The 14,483-nt window shown below is 41.6% G+C and overlaps 1 protein-coding gene across 2 annotated transcripts in view; it reads right to left on the bottom strand.

The window, feature by feature from the left end:
• MAN2A1 (mannosidase alpha class 2A member 1) overlaps nucleotides 1–14,483 on the bottom strand; it is a 137,801-nt gene that overhangs the window by 24,650 nt on the left and 98,668 nt on the right. For both annotated transcript variants that reach the window (XM_069777163.1, XM_069777164.1), the window contains exons 17-18: nucleotides 10,412–10,545; nucleotides 9,209–9,350 (exon numbers count right to left, since the gene is read on the bottom strand). In XM_069777163.1, coding sequence (XP_069633264.1) covers nucleotides 9,209–9,350; nucleotides 10,412–10,545 — 276 coding nt within the window. The remainder of the gene's footprint in view (nucleotides 1–9,208; nucleotides 9,351–10,411; nucleotides 10,546–14,483) is intronic.

Below are 14,483 nucleotides of genomic sequence, written 5' to 3'. Positions count from 1 at the left end.
ACAGTAGCAGGATTATATAGCAACTAATATCATACAGTTTAATTCTGGCTATTTTCACCTAAAATCAAATCCCCTTGAGGCACACATCGGACTTCCCCATCTTTTCGCATCACCCACCAAGTGCACCCAGGCCCTTGAGCAAAAGCAATCCCACGAATGGGTTTACCTTTGCCTGAGGCAGGAGTAACCCAGACTGTTTTCCCTAACATGTTCTTCATGTGCACTACAGGGACTTTATCCCCTTCTACAGTATGTAAAAATTCTGATTGGGCAGGGCCACTCCGATTGGCAGATCCTCTGGTGTTGACTAACCAGGTGGCTTTTGCTAAATGTGTATCCCAATGTTTGAAAGTTCCGCCCCCCATTGCTCTCAATGTAGTCTTTAACAGTGCATTGTATCGCTCAATTTTCCCAGAGGCTGGTGCATGATAGGGGATATGATACCCCCACTCAATGCCGTGCTCTTTGGCCCAGGTGTCTATGAGGTTGTTTCGGAAATGAGTCCCATTGTCTGACTCAATTCTTTCTGGGGTGCCATGTTGCCACAAGACCTGCTTCTCAAGGCCCAGGATAGTGTTCCGGGCAGTGGCATGGGGTACAGAATATGTTTCCAGCCATCCGGTGGTTGCTTCCACCATTGTAAGCACATAGCGCTTGCCTTGGCGAGTTTGTGGGAGTGTGATATAGTCAATCTGCCAGGCTTCCCCAAATTTATATTTCAGCCATCGCCCTCCATACCACAGGGGCTTTAACCGCTTGGCTTGCTTAATTGCAGCACATGTTTCACATTCATGGATAACCTGCGCGATAGTGTCCATGGTCAGGTCCACCCCTCGATCTCGAGCCCATCTATATGTTGCATCTCTTCCCTGATGGCCTGAAGTATCATGGGCCCATCGAGCCATAAATAGCTCACCCTTATGTTGCCAGTCCAGGTCCACCTGAGACACTTCAATCTTGGCAGCCTGATCCACCTGTTCGTTGTTTTGATGTTCTTCAGTGGCCCGACCCTTGGGTACGTGAGCATCTACATGACGTACTTTTACAACCAGATTCTCTAGCCGGGACGCAATATCTTGCCACAGCGTGGCAGCCCAAATGGGTTTACCTCTGCGCTGCCAGTTGCTCTGCTTCCATTGCTGTAACCACCCCCACAGGGCATTTGCCACCATCCATGAGTCAGTATAGAGATAGAGCACTGGCCACTTTTCTCTTTCAGCAATATCTAACGCTAGCTGGATGGCTTTCACCTCTGCAAACTGACTCGATTCACCCTCTCCTTCAGCAGTTTCTGCAACTTGTCGTGTAGGACTCCATACAGCAGCTTTCCACCTTCGATGCTTTCCCACAATGTGACAGGATCCGTCAGTGAACAGGGCATATTGCCTCTCATTTTCTGGCAGTTTATTATACAGCGGGGCTTCTTCAGCACGTGCCACCTCCTCCTCTGGTGACATTCCAAAATGTTTGCCTTCTGGCCAGTCCGTGATTACTTCTAAAATTCCTGGGCGACTGGGGTTTCCTATGCGAGCCCGTTGTGTGATCAGTGCGATCCACTTACTCCACGTGGCGTCAGTCGCGTGATGTGTAGAGGAGACCCTCCCTTTGAACATCCAGCCCAGCACTGGTAGTCGGGGTGCTAAGAGGAGCTGTGTCTCAGTACCAACCACTTCTGAGGCAGCTCGAACTCCTTCATACGCTGCCAATATCTCTTTTTCAGTTGGAGTATAGCGAGCCTCGGATCCTCGATATCCTCGACTCCAAAACCCCAGGGGTCGGCACCGGGTCTCCCCAGGTGCTTTCTGCCAGAGGCTCCAGGTAGGGCCATTCTCTCCAGCTGCAGTATAGAGCACATTTTTAACATCTTGTCCTGTCCGGACTGGTCCAAGGGCTACGGCATGAACAATCTCCCGTTTAATTTGTTCAAAGGCTTGTTGTTGTTCAGGGCCCCATTTAAAATCATTCTTCTTCCGGGTCACTTGATAGAGAGGGCTTACAATCAAACTGTAATTTGGAATATGCATTCTCCAAAACCCCACGACACCTAAGAAGGCCTGTGTGTCCTTTTTATTAGTCGGGGGAGACATAGCTGCTATTTTATTAATCACATCCATTGGGATCTGACGACGTCCATCTTGCCATTTTATTCCCAAAAACTGGATCTCCTGTGCAGGTCCCTTGACCTTACTTTCTTTTATGGCAAAACCGGCTTTCAGAAGGATTTGGATTATTTTCTTCCCTTTCTCAAAGACTTCTTCTGCTGTGTTGCCCCATACGATGATGTCATCAATGTATTGCAGGTGTTCCGGAGCTTCACCTTTTTCCAGTGCAGTCTGGATTAGTCCATGGCAAATGGTGGGGCTGTGTTTCCACCCCTGGGGCAATCGATTCCAAGTGTACTGGACACCTCTCCAAGTAAAGGCAAATTGTGGACGACACTCTGCTGCTAGAGGGATTGAGAAAAACGCATTAGCAATGTCAATTGTGGCATACCACTTGGCTGCCTTTGACTCTAGCTCGTATTGAAGTTCTAGCATATCTGGAACGGCAGCACTCAGCGGTGGTGTAACTTCATTCAGGCCGCGATAGTCAACTGTTAGTCTCCACTCCCCATTAGACTTCCGCACTGGCCATATGGGACTATTAAAGGGTGAGCGGGTTTTGCTGATCACTCCTTGGCTCTCCAGTTGGCGAATCAACTTGTGGATGGGAATCAGAGAGTCTCGGTTGGTGCGATATTGCCGCCGGTGCACCGTCGTGGTAGCAATTGGCACTTGTTGTTCTTCAACCTTGAGCAACCCCACAATCGAAGGGTCTTGAGAGAGACCAGGCAGGGTAGACAGCTGTTCAGTGCCCTCCGTCTCCAAGGCAGCTATACCAAAAGCCCATCGATACCCCTTCGGGTCCTTAAAATACCCCCTCCTGAGATAGTCTATGCCAAGGATACACGGAGCCTCTGGACCAGTCACAATGGGGTGTTTCTGCCATTCATTTCCAGTTAGGCTTACTTCAGCTTCCAATACAGTTAATTCTTGGGATCCCCCTGTCACACCAGAAATACAAATGGATTCTGTCCCTTTATAACTTGATGGCATTAGGGTGCACTGTGCGCCGGTGTCTACTAGAGCCTTATACTCCTGTGGGTCTGACGTGCCAGGCCATCGAATCCACACAGTCCAATAGACCCGGTTATCCCTTTCCTCCACCTGGCTGGAGGCAGGGCCCCTCTAATTCTGGTTAGAGTATTCAGTATTCACTTCTCGTAAAATTGGCTCAGAAGTCCCTTCAAGAGGATCAGAAATGAAATCAGCCCTTCTACTCTGTTTGGAAACTGGAGCGGCATTTTTCCTGGTAGAATCCCCTTTTGTGGTGGTTTTTCCTCGCAGTTCACGTACCCGTGCATTTAGGACCGAGGTAGGTTTTCCGTCCCATTTCCTCATGTCCTCTCCCTGATCACATAGGTAAAACCACAGGGCACCTCGCGGTGTGTACCTTCTATATTCTCTCTCTTGGGAAGAGGAGCGCTCACTCCTAATAGCTGAGACATTGGTCCTTACACGTGTGGAGTAGGACATATCCTCTTTGATTTGTTGGACATCCTCGGACAGCTTCTCCACAGCTGCAATGCAGGCTTGTAGGGAGGAAGAGAGATTTTCTTCGTATTGACGGAGTTGGCGAGCCACTTCCTCCACTGTCGGTGCCTCTTCATCCTTCCAGGCCATTATTGCCAATGCGTTGGCATAGGATGATGGTGCGCTCCGTACAAACTTCCGCCACATGGGTCGTGTGCATTGGACTTCGTCTGGATCTTTGGGTAATTGTGGGTTGTCCGGGTCATGATGGATCGTCTCTAGCACAGCTAATTCCCTCAGATATTGAATACCTTTTTCCATGGTGGTCCACTTGCTTGATTGACATATAACATCTTCCTTAAAGGGGTACCTTTCCTTCACACTTGACAGGAGTCGCCTCCAGAGGCTGATGGCTTGTGTCCCTCTTCCAATTGCCTTGTCAATGCCACCTTCCCTGGCAAGCGATCCCAGCTGCTTGGCTTCCCTACCTTCTAATTCCAAGCTATTAGCCCCATTGTCCCAGCATCGGAGGAGCCAGGTGATAATATGCTCACCTATGCGGCGGCCAAAGTCTTTTCGCAGATCCCGCAGCTCACTCAAGGATAGGGACCGGGTTATTACCTCTGGTTCTGCCTCTTCCTCCGGTTCCCGTGATGACCCTGGTTCATCTTCATCCTTCGCTAAGCGAACTGATTTTTTTGTATATTTCTTTTTCTGTACGGGGGCAACTGATGCTGGTGCAGGTTGGTCCGCTGGTTCAGTTGCAGTATCGCTCACTGGGTTTTGGATAACCGCAGTGTCTGTCACCGAGGTTTGGGTAGCAGCAGTGCTCGTCGCTGGGGCTGGAGGGACTGCAGTGCCCATTGCTGAGGTTTGGGTGGCTGCTGTACTCATTGCCGGGGCTGGAGGGGCTGCAGTGCCTGTTGTTGAGGTTTGGGTAGCCCGAGTTCTCGTCGCCGGGGCTGGAGGGGTCACGGTGCCTGTCGCCAAGGTCTGGGTGCCTGCAATGCTCCTTGCCGGGGCTGGAGGGGCCGCAGCGCCCGTTGCCAAGGTTTGGGTGGCCGCGGTGCTCACCATTTTGTTGTTAGGTCCAGAGACTTTCTCTTCCCCTTGAGGGTACTGAGTGGTGTCAAACAGGGCTCGATAGGCATGGGCCAGGCCCCAGCACGTTGCAGTGATTTGTATCTCTCTGGAGCTGCCGGGGTGACAGCATACCTTTTCCAAATATTTTACTAGTTCTTCTGGATCCTGCACTTGTTCAGGGGTGAATTTCCAAAACATCGGAGGTGCCCACTTTTCTAGGTATTTGCCCATACTACCCCACACACCCTGCCACTCATAATTATCCAGCCTTGGGGCACATCTCTGGGTGATCTTCTTAAATAGCTGTTTAACCTTAAACGAGAGCTGAACCACATTCAAAAGTATGCTAATTCCTAGCAGTAGGGCTAGGACCGTGCTAGTCCCAACATTCCAGGAGTATTCAAATTTTTCAAAATTCTCAAACACCATTGTAACTGGACCGAAGGAGAAAGGAGAGGGGAAGAAAGGTACCCCACCCACAGACTGGTTTTCCATGGAGGAAAGGTAAATGGTATAATTATTAATAGTTTCCCACAGATGGCTCCCGCAGTATAAAGGTGACAATGCTAAGTGCAAATACCGGATTAATCCCACAGCTGATGACTTTATCATACCATAAACCAGAGTTATACCATACATCAAAGCGAAAACCTTGATCCACCTCCCACGGATGATAAGCAGTAGAAGAGGAACTACATACAGCAAGCGAGGTGATACATAACAGAGCCTTAAAAACCAGAGCAACAACTCTAAGAATGCATAAATCAACATAATGAATGCTTAGGACAAATTTGTTTTAACAAGCTCTGGTCAGGTTTGTCGTTATCTCAACCCTTCGTGCCCCACGTTGGGCGCCAAAAGGACTGTCGTGGTTTAACCCCAGCCAGCAACTAAGCACCACGCAGCCGCTCACTCACTCCCCCCCCATCCAGTGGGATGGGGGAGAAAATCAGGAAAAGAAGTAAAACTCCTGGGTTGAGATAAGAACGATTTAATAGAACAGAAAAGAAGAGACTAATAATGATAATGATAACACTAATAAAATGACAACAGTAGTAATAAAAGGATTGAAATGTACAAATGATGCACAGGGCAATCGCTCACCACCCGCCGACCGACACCCAGCCAGTCCCCAAGCGGCGAAAAAAACCCTGCCCCCCCCCACTTCCCAGTTCCTAAACTAGATGGGACGTCACATGGTATGGAATACACTGTTGGCCAGTTTGGGTCAGGTGCCCTGGCTGGGCATGAGAAGCTGAAAAATCCTTGACTGTAGTCTAAACACTACTGAGCAACAACTGAAAACATCAGTGTTATCAACATTCTTCACATACTGAACTCAAAACATAGCACTGTACCAGCTACTAGGAAGACAGTTAACTACATCCCAGATGAAACCAGGACAAAGAAGAAGTTCATATCTTTCAAGTTTTTATCTCCAGAGGGAAACCAGTTCAAGGCATGTAATTAAGACTGTTATGGTTTTTGCACACTGAATCTTCAAACAAGTGTACTTGTTTCCTGAATAAAACTGGAAGACTGAAGTACTTGTTTCCTAAATAAGAAATGCACAATTTAAGCTACTAGAAAAGGCTGCTTAATAAGGCGGTCTCTTTTACACTTCTTCAGTGTTCTACAAATACTTATCCAATTTTCTTAAATACTTGTTCTTCCCTTCCCTCAATTAAAATCAGATTCTGTGTATCCAGGACAGAAGTCAGCTGGCAATGAGTAAGAAACAACCTACCATTTTGAACTAAGGTATAAGGCTAGGATTGTGCCTTACATTGATGATCTTTGTGGATCACTGTAGGAACATGGGCTGACAGACAGGTATGATAAGTCTCTGAAAAAAGCTAGAACCATAGTGAGAAGGACAAACCTATGATAAACTTTTGTCAAAGTTTTCAAACAAAACTTAGAGGACCTAGACCCAAAACTACCTAACCACATTTCCAACATTCTTTAAGAAACTAGGATAATGAAGGCTGGCAAAATAAAGCTTCATGATTCTCTAGGCGATTGTGAACAGCAAATACAAACAAAATGATCCATGTTGCTAAAGTCAGCGATAAAAAACATTTCAAAAGCAGGTCAAAGATTAAAAAAGATTGTTTTAGGGAAATTTCTGCCTTAAAAGTCATACAAGTATTTCATGAGGCTTCAGGACATAAGTGATCCCTGCTACCCCATTAATTATCCATCAGACTGGAGGAAGTCCACCTCTAAATGACAGTGGTGCATCCCATCTACCTAGAGGTCTTCCCTGGGGCATGGAGGATAATCCACTAAGTAGAAGATTAGAGCAGAACTGGATGGAATTTACAAGGTGGAGGATGTTCAGCATCTAACATTAAAAAATGATTATGCATTCAACCCCACAAATGGGAAGAGAGATGGAAAGTAGGAATAAAGTTGTGGCATAAGTACTTTACAGTTTTTGATCAAGTCTCTTAGAAGCTGATGATGAAGACTGATGACAATAGAGTGAGAAATCCTACTCCATACTACTGAGGTCACCTGACAGCATGAGAGTTAACTAACTGCTCCATAGTAAGGAACTAATCTCTAATCCAAGAATGAGAAGTGAGAAACAATCAGCTGTTCATTTAAGTCTCAGATTGTGGTTATGCCTTGAGACACACAGTCTCAGATACACAGCTACTGAAGGGGCTTGCCTAAATTGCAATGTTTTTGGATTTTCTTCCAGGATCCCTTTGAGATCCTGAAGGGCTTTCAAAAGAAGTGTTATGAAGCATGTGACTTTCAGCAGCCACAGAATCTTCAGCTTCGTTTTTTTCTCTTTTGAGGAGTCCATCATGGCCTTAGGACAAAGGTAGTAAACATAGTCATTTCATGAAATACTACCTAATGATGACAAGTCAGATAAATACATTCCCCTCCTTTTTTTAGTGGGTGCAGAGTAATTATTAGATATTGCTAACTAGCTCTTAGCCTTGAGTGACATCATAGAGTTTGCCAAAGAGTGACATAGCTAAGAAATTAATGCCATGATCAGGTATGGGATACATCTTTTGCTCTTTTATTTACCTGGAGCAGAGGAAATGCCTCTAGTGTCTTCTGACTGGGTTGAAACAAATGCTCACACAAAGCCAGTTTCTCCCTGATACTCAACTGCATTATGTCAAACAGTGCTAGCCTTAACTTCCCTAACTTGAAGACAGAGAGTGGGGTTCTCTGTGGACTGAGAAGTTGCATTATTCTGTGATGCAGAGACTGGGATTGATAAAGAACAAGTACAGACACTACTACAAGGTAATGGAGGCTCTGCATACCAATTTCATCTCCAATACCTACATAACAAGTGCCAATAAACATTTGGTGGTGTCAAGTTCATTCACAAGATCAGGTAAAAGGAAATTTGTTTTCTAGCAATGGAAGGCATGAAAAAATGTGGTTTGGGTCTTGTATCAGGTGGTCTTGGAACAAAAGGCTGGTATTTTCCTCTATGGCTTTATTAAACCATCAGTCTATACGCCAGTGTTAACTCTTTGCCCTGAAATTAATTAGGTTTGCTAATACTGCCATCACTCTAGTATAGTATTCACCTTTTGTCAGAATAGACATCAATATGGCATTTTTCTGAAAAGAAACCGGGAAGTAGGTTTTGGCATAGTTTCTGATGGGCTTTTTTTCTTCTAAGTATTCTTTCCATTGTTTTTCAAAATTGTGTAAATTTAAACTCACAATATATTCCAGCAAGGAATTATACATCTTAAATTATGAATTATAAAGCTTATTTTGCCCCCTACTTGCTAGCTTTATTTGAATGCCTCCTCATTCTGGTAGCAGTATAGACCGAACAACTGAACTCTGCTTCCAGCCCTCCAGGCCATTCCTCACAGCCTTCTCTGCTGTGAGGGACAAGACTACGTCCCTTTTGGAAGTCTTAATATGAATTGATTTTTCTTGTCAACATATTCATCAGTCCTTTCAAAGTACTCCATTAAATTCATGAGGCAAGACTTTGCTTCAGAAGAAGTATGTTGACTCACCTAGTGCCATTTTTATCCTTCACTTCACTAATTCTAGTCTTCAAAAAAGCTGTTATTGTTTTACTTGACAGGGATGTTGGGCTATACCGCATATACCTTAAGACTAGTGCTTTCTACCCTGAAGCAAACAAACAAACAGAAACCCCATGATCAGCATCACATTACCCATCTTAAGCCTTCTGCTACCAGAGCAGAACAAAAGAGAACAAAAGACTTAGTTTTGTTTTTTCAACCTTGAGTTCCATCAGAGTTCTTGGGTGAAAAATACCTGGTTCTGACAATTTATTGCTCATTTTGTCTTTTTTGTAATGTCTTTCCTCTGCCTCTAGTTTGAGACACATCCTCCATCGAAGATGACAGGATCTCATGTGGGAACAACCTCTACCTCCTCCCTTATGGATATATTCTAAAACTTGTCAGAGTTGGAGAAATGTATTTCCTTTCTTCAAACACTGGTAGGTATGGTAATCTCTGAATGAGCTATTTCAGACAGTCATGAAGGATAGGCCTTTGTAATATCTATCACCTTATACTTACCATTTTTCAAGCTTGCAACACCTAGAGACTGAGCTGAATGAAGTGTCAAACGAACGCCAACATCTTGGATATAAGCCATTGTAGTCATAGGATAGATATTTGCTTGAAGAGGTAATTTGCTCATTGTCAGTCTGGGCTGGATCTGCAGTATGAACATGAACTTCAATAAAATACATTCTTTCTATGCATTTAAATTTCAAAGACCTTTTCAGACATTTATCCCATGTGCTTTAGAAGCACAACTGGCACCAAAGCATTCACTCGACTGTATTATTTAGCTTTTTGGAGATGTGTGGCTAAAACTACCACTTTGGAAGTGATAACTTCAATGTACTTTTAGACCAAAGAATATTTAAAAAAACCTGAAAGATTCATCAAGGGAACCTACAAAAAAAGGAATAATCACAGTTATAGAATGAGAGAAAAATTTTTCTCCTCTAGAGAGGAAGCAGTGAATAGATTCAAGGTAGCAGAAAAGAAATTGTTAGTTTATAATAGGAACTTATTAAAGTGTTATTGGAACTCTTGAATGGTACATGACAAATGAGTAGTAGTATTAAAATTATTTTCATGTTTAAATATTCACTTTACTGTCTCCAGCAAAATGCAGTACTACAGACTAGCTGGAAAAACAGTAGTGTCTTACTCAGCAGGTATGTTTTTCAATGTATTTGCAAAACTAATTTTAGCAAAGAAGGAAGGTAAGGAAAGGAAAATTTTCTTTTGTGTGTGCTGCAGAGTCCAAGCTAAGAAAACAGCCACACTTTATTTCATCAGATGCATTACCTATAGAAGTTATTACACTCCAAAAATACATCACTTATTTCCACCACAGCAACAAGCAGATGTTCTCTAGGTCTGAGTTGCTGGACCTTATGCACATCTAGCAGAAGTGAAAGAAGGCATGCAGATATACAGGCAACTACATGGTGGCTTATCATAACTTGCTGTATTACAATTCTTATGTTAAAAAGAATATAAAAGAACATTTAACAAATTCCTTGAAAGCAAACAATTGCTACTTCTTCTGGTCTAAATCAAATCTTATAATGGATACATTTTTAAAGCTTTTCTCCTTTTAATTGATTAGTGCAGTTTAACATGAAAGTTTGATTAATATGACTCAAACTCTTTACAACCAGAAGTATTAATACAGTAAAAAACTGAGACCCCAGGCTTTTATAATTAATAGACAATAATTACCTGATATCCATTAAGATCAGTATAGAATCTATTTTGACTGTTTATGTCAGATGAAATTCTCATCGCAAGCTCACGATTGTATTCTCCTCTAATATCCACAATGTTGGAAACTTCAAGAGACTGGCTTTCCAAACCTACATGAAAAAGATGCATCTAAAATCTCTCAATTCTTAAAAGCGATTGCCACATACATAAGAATGGCTGTGCTCCCAGAACACAGTGATCTGGTTTTCCCTTGCTAGTTTTCCTTTTCTATTCTATCTAACCAGATATTTGAAGCCAGTTCAATTATGTACCATATGATACAGTGGTACCTGTAATTCAGTCCTCATTGAGCAGGCAGTCTGAAACCTGCACTTAAGTGAACAGAAGCAATTCATGATAAGAACCAACGTAGGTTCTGGTAAATCAGTAGGAAACAGTGCACAACTGTTAAGTGCTGTCTTTAGCAGCAGCTAATACGCTGGAGCAAGACCTAGCCATTCACTTCTCCCCTTGACTCTTAAGGAGCTGTCACCATTCACAGACAAGAATGAAGTTACCAGCTTCTTGACAGCAACTGTTCCACTAAGCAGAAGACCAGTCAGCTGTTTTGACCAAAATTGGGAGAATCTTCCCTAAGGACAGTGAATTAAGAAACCACACACTGATATGTCTGCAACCAGGACACAAGTCTTTGTTGACAGGGGAAAGATGCCTATTTATTAAAAGAAGGATTAAGTATCTGAAAATGCAGACAGACGTTCAGTGAGATTTTTTTCTACAGTGCCTCTCACTGAGAATTAAATACCTTTAATAATAACCTGACCTTTTCAAACAGTTCAAGACACAGTTTGGACTGGAATTATACCATCATTCAGCATGACCACTTCTACCCTTTCTGTAGTCTAACAGGACTAACAATTGTGAAAAGAATTCTGCCAAGCAGAACAGAGATATGAAATACCTCTTTGCAGTGAGATGAAGGTACATTGTGCTTGTCTGATAGATTGTAAACAGAAGACAGCAGAAAGTGAGGGACTGATTAACCAGCTTAGTCCTTCAAATCTTGAAGACAGTATTTAAAAATCTTTTTCCCAACAGTTCACTGTTGTCACAAGACCCAGAGGCATACTCCTCAGTTTGGGCTCCTGAACTGCAGAATCTTTTGCAGAAGGACAAAATATCTTCAAATAAAATTCCTAGATTCCTAAGCACATGGCCAGGAGTTAGCACAATCTCTTTGTCCTTCTGCACATACAGCTTTCAAATTTTTTTAGCAGTTCAGTTTGAGAGCATGTTGGAATAGTTTCCTTAAGAAGGTCTTTACTTTGTCAAATTCTAAAACAAACACTCTGAACCTTTATACAATGGAATGCTGAAAGTGTCCACCTCCTTCAATTTTTATGCTATTATTTTGTATGTAAAATGTAGTCAGGGTTGTGGTTTTGTCACCTGAATGAAGTGGATGTCAAGCTCTGTATTTGTTTCCTGATCTTTTAAAATCTGAATGCCACCTGCAGCAGTACCAGCAACTGTTAAAATGTTAACATTCACCAATGGCTATTATACTACAGTGCTAAATGAAAAACATTCTGTTCAGGTAATTAATTCTATTTTCCCAGACCTAGTCTGGAAAAAGTGGATCTATAAACTCCACTTTTGATGCTCTTAGTCATAGATTTTCCAACTATTTTAAGGAGGACTCTAAAGCACAAGTACATTGAACAAGGATGCAATATTTTAGTTTACAATTTTAAGATGACCAGGCCATGAATTACTCTCAGCTCTTTTCTACTGTGTAATTTGAGTTAATACAAAAATACAATTACGAAGATAATGAAATATAAGAAGCTTCTGATAAAAAGATTAACAAAATCATGCTGATATCAAAACCAGATGCCAATGGAAGCAGAAGAAGTTAAAAATCACTCATTGGTCAATTACTGAACAGAATTGTCAGGCCAGGGTATTTTCTGCTCAAAATCAACAGAATTCTAAAGCCAAAAGTGGAAAAAGCAGTGTTTTACCAAAATTGCTGAAGAAGCTGTAGGACTCGGAAGTACTGTCCACCAGTTGGATTAGCCACACAATCAGGCTTTCCACCCCCTGGCAAGCAGGTAGGTTACAATAGGAGTATCAGGTCTTTATTTAAGAAGAAAATGTATACATACACATACTCATATTTATTTCTCTCCACATGCTTTGTTACTGTACATATCTAGTAAGACTTCAAGATACCTTCTTTTAATTGAAGTAAAGCTATATAAATAACTTCCCTTTCAAAGCCCAGAAAACAGACCTCAGCAAAACAATGATGTAAAGTATTAATTTTTAAACTTTGACAAAGGCCATTTCATATGAAGAAATTAAAACAAAAAAACACCATAAAAGTAAACAAAGAAAATATATAAAATAATTGCATCATTTTTCCTTGTAAAAGCTGGGAATGTGGTACAGGACTTCACCATGGTGACTGGATAGGTAATGGTGTAAGTATTGAAATAGTGTGATGAAATAAAAATGGTCAAAAAAAAGCAAAAGACGAAAAACCTAGATAGTGCACTCAAAATGAAAGATAAACTTAAGTGTTGGGAATTGGCAAGCAAGTGATTTTCAGTGACAACTCATTTTCTGTGAATGGTGTAATGGAAGTATAATACTTCTGGTAGACAGTTACTAACAAATTAAAGAAAAGGCAATATTACAAAGAAATCCATTTTAAAAAACCAAACAACCTCACCCTAACCAAAATAGAGACTTTTCAGGCTTTTTTCAAGTTTTCCCTCCCCTTCACAACAATAAACATTCTCCTTATATAAGTTCCCTCCTTGCCAAGAAGTTTACTGAAACCCACACAGCAAAGTAACTTTTGTTTCACATTTTTGGCAACCTAGTACATCTTGACCTCAAGGTACCTTTTTTTCATCTAAGTCCATTTTACATATTGGTCACATAAAACCAAAAAAATATAATCTTGAATAAAAACATGTTTCCTCAGGGTCTTCAACAACAACTTAGTATACAACATCGTGGTTTGCATTCATAAGGAATGTGATCTAGAGTTTGATCTAGAATTACTGTATGAGATGAGCTGGCAACTGAACTCTGACCAGTACATGGCATATGGGTAAACTCTAGCAACTTCAAAGTATACAATTCTGTCATAAAAAAATGAGGCATCTGAATCAATTTTAGTTCTTCTAAAGAGAAACATATTACAACTAAAAAAACCCCTGAAAACCAAACAGATCAGTTCTGTGCGACTGTAAAGTAGGTATTACTGGCAGTACTACTTTTGAAACCTAAAAGAAATAAGAAAAGAAGCAAGGGAGACTTTTGAAGTCCTTATAGCTCCATTATTTGCTTTTGAAAGTGTTTAGAAAAATAATAAAATACGATAAATAAGATTTTTAAAACCACACAGACAATTTTGACACCTACAGTAAAAGTAGTGCTAATACAAAACATGTTTAATTTCCTTCAAGTGTTGAAAGTATCAGCCAATGCTTCTGTATTTCAGAAAGATTCCAGTAGAGTAAATCCAAATAGGTGAACAACTGAAAATGTATGTTTCCTACTTTAATGACAAAAACATACACTTGAAAATAAGTTTATAACAATTGCACCATGATTTCCTCCCTCTTTTACATTTTTCACTGGCCAATTTAATCATCAAGTTTGGAAGCATGCAGAGTTTCCAAAGTTACTGTTTTCCTAGAATTTTCTTGGAAGTCAGTAGTTGAACAGTAGAGAAACAAAAAATGAAAGCCTTACTGAAGGAAAAGCAAGCAAAACTGATTTGAAGTTATGTCCTAAGAGTCAATAAGGCAGTGGTCAGTGCTGGTGCCTCAACAAACATAGCTGATTCTGTCACAAGCTCTTCCAAGCAGATGAAGGACATAAAGAGAAGGCTCAAAGGTAACTAAAGCATGCCTACAGTTCTGGAGTAAACCAGGCTTCACTATTAATGCCACTAACAAAGAACTTTACATTCTTTGTGACTTCAGAGAACATATTGTTGTACCTCCATCAGTAAGTTTGAAGCTATGAAACAAACTATGTTTTTTTTTACATCATCTCCAAGATATTT

This window comes from Haliaeetus albicilla, chromosome Z (genome assembly GCF_947461875.1).
Source record: "Haliaeetus albicilla chromosome Z, bHalAlb1.1, whole genome shotgun sequence".
Lineage (NCBI taxonomy): Eukaryota > Metazoa > Chordata > Aves > Accipitriformes > Accipitridae > Haliaeetus > Haliaeetus albicilla.
This window is presented reverse-complemented; position numbering and strand designations above follow the sequence as displayed.